The sequence below is a fragment of the Candoia aspera genome, chromosome 6, assembly GCF_035149785.1.
Source record: "Candoia aspera isolate rCanAsp1 chromosome 6, rCanAsp1.hap2, whole genome shotgun sequence".
Classification (NCBI taxonomy): domain Eukaryota; kingdom Metazoa; phylum Chordata; class Lepidosauria; order Squamata; family Boidae; genus Candoia; species Candoia aspera.
Window position 1 is genome coordinate 23,302,817 of NC_086158.1, and position 6,183 is coordinate 23,308,999.

At 44.3% G+C, this 6,183-nt stretch overlaps 1 protein-coding gene across 1 annotated transcript in view; it reads right to left on the reverse strand.

The window, feature by feature from the left end:
• The window catches only part of GMPS (guanine monophosphate synthase), a 50,353-nt gene extending 44,614 nt beyond the window's left edge, over positions 1-5,739 (reverse strand). The window contains exon 1 of the mRNA XM_063306533.1: positions 5,530-5,739. Within this exon, the coding sequence (XP_063162603.1) occupies positions 5,530-5,556 (27 nt within the window). The 5' untranslated portion in view covers positions 5,557-5,739. The remainder of the gene's footprint in view (positions 1-5,529) is intronic.
• Between the last annotated feature and the right edge of the window lie 444 nt (positions 5,740-6,183).

The following is a 6,183-nucleotide window of genomic DNA, read 5'->3' on the forward strand; positions in this document are numbered from 1 at the left end:
TGGTTTAGCAGCTGCTATTCACACAGTGAACTAAGAACAGATGTGGGCTGGGCATTCAGAGCAAGTGGTGGGAAAGACAGCAAATAAACTAACCAGCACATCCTAGAGCTGAAACTTCCTTGCCTTTGTAATGTTTATGCTGCACACTTATCCTCCTACCCTATTTACTGAAAAGTAGATATTTCAAGTGAATTTAAATGTCATTTCAGCAGTAGTGGGGACAGTGTCTCCGTACTTTAAAGAGTATAAAAGTCATGCAGTATGGTGCCCCTGTAAATGGGAACTTTTCTTTTAAATGTCAGTTGTAGAGCTGTGATCCTCCTACTACAATATGCTCAGAAATTTCTACAGTTCTCAGAAAGGATGAGTTAGGCAAGCAGAAGTTTATTCCATATGCTCACTCAGCTCAGTCCAGTGATGTTTTTCCCCTATGCTTTCTCCCTTAAAAACTAAGCGTATACACCAGGGGCATCCACAGAGGGCAAGTGATATCATGACAGATGTTGATATCATGGCTTGTACCTGACACCTATGGCACACGTCCAGAACATGGATTGATGATTACTAATAGTAGAGCTCTTGTTCTTTACTCTGTTTCCCCAAAGACCAATTCCCGCATTTCCACTTCACAGGGTAAGTCCACAAGACTATTTCATCTCATCAATATCATGAGGAGAATATTTCTTATACATCCTGCTACAAAGTGATAGCAGTGCATTATCATACCAGGAACGCTGTCGGTTGTCAAGCCTTCTACCCGATAAGGGCTGCTCTGTAACAAATACTCAGAACATAGAAGCGACAACAGAAAGCCACAGGGAAGTATTTTACTATCAAAGGAAAAGATGTGAACATGGCCCTAATCAACACAAGGAAGGTGAAATCCTTCCCTCAAAGAAACTGATAACAAAATTCCAATAGGCAACAACTGGTCAAGGACAATTGAACTTCCCTAACCAAAATAAAAAAAAATGGGGGGGGGGGAGTTAACTAGGAGGCAACTAGAAGATTATAGATTGTCTTCATCTCCACACATAAACCAACTGAGCATTCAACTTTTATAAACAACCATTACTCGTTTGCAGGGTAAGTTACAACTGGCTGGGTTCACAAATTACACTAAACCATATTATGGCTTCTCTGCTTCTGACTTAGTGCGATGTATGATTCTAGTCCTTGTCCGTAAGAGAAGAAAAAAGTTGACATTTTGGAGAAAACTAAATCATTACTACAGCAAACCAAAAAGCCATAGATAGGCAGACCACTCACTTACTATGTAATGAATATACAGCTTAGTTTTTGAATAAATCACAATTAGGTAGATTCCACAAGCTAAGCCATAAACCTTGATTTACAAATGACAATGTCTGGGTCCAAACAACATGCTAAGGAGAAAGGAACAAACCACATTTTGGCTTAACATTTTCAGTGAGTCCTTCATGAGGAGGTGAGAATGGATGAAGAAGACAAAGCATCTCACATTATTACTAGGCTAAGTAAATGAGGCAGGCTTAAGAAATAATTTCCTTCTTTTTTTCTGTGAAGCATTTAGAAAACACCAGCACCACAGATATACGCATCTGGCATATATGGATTTAAAATACGTTAGAGTGTATTCATATTTTCAGAAGGATGCGGAAGGGGAGCCTTCATTCCTATGTAGAGTTAAGTACTTCAGCCACCTGATTTCAGTGTTCCTGTCACTATCAGAATGGACTACTGCAATGAACTCTACATGGGGCTGCCTTTGAAAACAGTTGAGAAACAGCAACTGGTGCAGAATGAAACCGTTCACATGCTGACAGGTAATGGCCACTACAGCCATTTAACAGCAGCAGTGCTAAACTGAATTACATCTGGTAACCTATCGGGAGCCAAAGTGCTGGTGTTAGCCTTTAAAGCTTTATATGGCTTGGCTTGAAGATGTCTTCAGACTGCCTCCTCCAGATGGAACTGATCAGCTGATACACTCAACCAGATGGGGATGATCAGGACTGCCCACAAATATGAGATGAAACAGGTAAGGGTCTGGAGGCAGTGTTTTTCCATGGTAGCCTCCACCTTGCAGTACAGCTACCTTTCCAGAGATTGGGAAATCTATTCTCAACTATTTGTTTGTTTGTTCATTACATTTGTATAACAATTCTTTCCTTCAGGAAGGGCTTGAAGATGGATCTGTTCTGCAGGGCATTTGAAGTCAAATAACGTTATCTATAATTGTGGGCTGGAAGCATGGTTTTTACCCTCTACTATATTAAACTACTAATATTTTATTTTGTATTTTATTGTACATTATTGTTCTTTGTTTAGACCACAGAGAATTTATCTGGAATCTGTGGTATAAATGTAATAAATGAATAATAAATACATTTACTCAGGACCATCTAACTTTGCTAAAGATCAGGCTACAAGTAACCGAACTTGTACTTAGACTAAAACATAATTTTGTGGACTGGAGAAACTGCTTCTGCAACAACCAGCGAAGACACCACTCCCCAAAAAGAGGAGTACAAACCATAAAGCCAGACTTAATCTCAAGATATATGCCAAAAGTGAGTAATTTAAAGCTCCCTTATAGTAGATATAGGTTGAATACCTAAGAGGAGAAGAATGCAGGAAGTCACTAATAAAACAGTTTCATAAAAGCAACTTACTGAGAACAGAACTACTCAGAATTAGCTTCATAGGGTTTTTTTTCAATCTGCATAGTATCAGAAAAAGAAAGCAAAGAAAAAGTAGCTGACGGTCATTTGTTTGTTTGTTTTACCATCCTCCACAAACCTATATACTGGGATGATATTGGCAAATACAATATTTGGGAAAGTGTCTTTGGAGCAAAGACTCCTGGAAAGAGATAAGAGAACAAAACAATTGCCTGACATAGTGCTGTCAAAAAGATGTGTGCGTTTGCATAGACACATGCACACTTAATGCATTTAAGATGCACATTTAAGGTCAGAGAAGCTAAACTACTCTGAAGCCTCCTGTTTTTGTTAAGTCTGACAAAATGACCATCCAGGAATAAAATGAAATTCTGTGGTGAACAGGGAACTCTATAATAGAGGCAGGGCGCTTAAAAGGAGCAGGTGGCACCAAGTGAGTCAAATGCCTCCCCGCTACAATGGCTCTTAATTCCAGTCTTTTGGCTTGAGAAATTATTCCTGTCATTTTCTGAAATCCTCACATCAAGTTTGTTTTTCATAAAGGGCCAAGAAAACACAGAAAAAACATGTATCTTGTCAGTTCCTTAAGAGATTTCAAAAAGGGACATTGTTCTAACACCAGCAGATCAACAACTCTTTTTGACCTAGCCCTATTCCCAGTTACAATTTAAAAGCCATTAGCCTGTTTGTAGCAAAAATACATTTATGATGGTGTGGTTTAGAGGGAAACGTCTAATTCTAGTTGCAACTACTATTTATTCAAAGAACCAGAAAAATATATTCCAACTACAAAAATATACTCCAAAGAACACAACACCCTGGCTAAATCGACAGCATTGATAAGAGAAAATACAGTGACTGGATTTGTTTCGACAATATTTGGAAACTGCTTTTGGACTATTTGCTTGTACCTGAAAAAAACGAAGTTTTGATCCTGGGTTTTGACAATTAAATGGTTTGATTTTAGAGAAATAATGTCACTAAAAGTTTAAATAATGGTAAGAGATTAACTTTGTATAATATGCATTTATATCAGTGCTGGAAAAAGTCGGAGGTCATCTCTGTTTTATGTTTTCTATCTATTTATGCAATGTTTTAATTTTTCCTGTTTCTTTTTTTAATTCTATCTTCTTTTTGTATTCTATATTTTGTATTTTAATTATACTCTGAAAAAATTAATAAAGCATTAACATAAAGAAAACAAAGAACACAACACCCTCAGAATTCAGTCTAGGCAAGATACATAAGAAAAGATAAAGCTTTCTGATTTACCCACCGTCATTCAAGTCTAGTACTGTACTGTACTGCTTTTGTGGCTAAATCAGATCTCACTGACACAAGAGTTTTGAATTAACAAGCAAGTTAACTATACCTATCAGTTTAGCATGTTTAGCCCCTCCAGCTACTATTTTCTCATAAACAGTTCTTATGAGGAGTTTCTGAACCTGTGCAAAATACATCTGCACCCATTTGGTACTCTGCACCTTAACATTGGCAGAGTATTAAGTTTACTTCCTTTTCAACTTTGATCTCACTTGCTCGGACATAAGAGATTTTGGCAGTATTTTGGGAGGTAGAGAGGTCTGTGATACACTGTAACATATCTACAGAATCCAACTGTTAAAAAGTTTTTTTCACTGATGTGAAAGTGTGCATTTTAAGTTTACCTTATTTTTGGAAACCGCATCAACCATTCAACTACATCAAAGCAAGCAAGGATGCAACTGAGGCACTAGAGATGCCTAATGCCAACATATATTTATTTTCTTCAAGATAAAGGGGAAAAGTGAAAGGTGCCCTTGCAAGCACCGAGTCATGTCTGACCCTTTGGGGGGACGCCGCTTTCGCGACGTTTTCTTCAAGATAAGAACCGTGCAAACACTGAAAGAAGAAAACTACGCTTCATAGACAAGCATGCATTTAAGCGTACATGTGTGCACAGGGAGAGTATAGGAGGATCCTTTTATTATCTCAATAAACAGAGTTTAAGAGGTGTAATGAGAACTGACACGTGCCCAACTCTCCTGATTTGCCAAAAAACCGAGAACTCCATGCAGGCTTCTTCGGGAAAGAAGAAGTGACTGTTTTAGCTTGTGGATAACAAGGACGAACTAACTCATAACTTCAGTTGCCGGGGACAAAAACAGGGCTCTAAAAAGGCGAGCGAGGGCGGGGACCCGTAACGAACAGTTGGGGCTTGAAGTAGCAGCGCCTCGAAAGTGAGACTTACCTCCCCATTTCCTCACCCTCCTCGCCCCGCCGCCTTTTCTCTTTCCCTCCAGCCACGCGCAAAAGGAGAGAAGGGCCACGGCGCTGCCTGGCGAGTCGGAAGCAGCCGCGAGCCATGCGGGACCAGGGGTTGGCAGCGGGAATGTGCCTGAAGGGGAAGGGGAGGGACTACCACCGAGCGGCAGACTTCGAGGCCGGGCGCACTCCTCCTCTCTTTCTCCCCGGTGCCCGGGTTGGGGGTGGGGAGAGTAAGTGCCAGTCACCCTTCTTCATGCCTCTCCTTCCCCATCCCTCCGCCCTCTTTCCCATGTGCCCGGCATGAAGCCTCCTCCCGCCGAGGAGGAAGGGGGAGAGAAGGGCCAAAAGGAAATGCCGCCGCTGGGGATGGGGGCGGGGGGGGCGAAAGGCAAGCCTGCCGCTGTTGCAGCCGAAGCCCGAGGGGGCCCTGGAGGGAGGGGGAAGCAGCTCTGCCCTTGCCTTGCCACCCGGCTCGCGCCTCCCCTCCCACACACAAAGCTCCCGGAGGAAGGTGGCAGGCCAGGGAAGGCACCGCGCGCTTCGCTGGGAGGCTGGTTCCCCTCCGCCCGATCGCCTTCCCTGCGCGTCTCGCCGTCCCTTCCGCCGGCGCGGCACTGACCTTGGCTTCTCCATTGCACAGAGCCATAGAGCCGGCCGGGGGCAAACGCCAGACGGACGGGGGGACGAGAAGGACGAGCGAGCTCTACGCGCCCTTCCGCCTGCGCCGAACCCAGCAGAGCGAGAGTCGAAGCCGCCGCGGACGAGCCGCCGCCGCTCGCTAACGCTGCTGATGTTCTGCCTCCGCCGCCGAGATGAGCTAATCCCGCCGCCCGCCCCGCGAAGACGCGCCTCCCGCGAGGAGGAGCCGGGTCCCCGCGGCCCGCCTTCTTCGGGGCCGACCGGGCGTGCGGGAGAGAGCGGCAGGCGGCGACGCGCGTAGCCCGCCTACTGACGACCGACCGAGGCGCCAGAGGAGGAGGGAAATGAATGCATAACACGCTGCTTCCTGGAAGTCTTTTTCAGCGGGAAAGGCGGGGGAGAGGAGGGGGCAGGTTAAACATTTTGTTTTGTTCTTTCCAGGGGGATCTCGGAAGGAGCAGCCGCGGGGCGAATAAGCAACGCCCGGTGCTCTCCTAATCTCCTATCCCGTTTCGAAAAGGCGCATAAGACGGGCCTGGAAAATAATGACCCTTCGCGGCGCGTGTGGTGTCCGTCACGGACAGTCCGTGGTTGGGATTGACAAGAGACGGGGACTTGCAACACGAAATCTTGA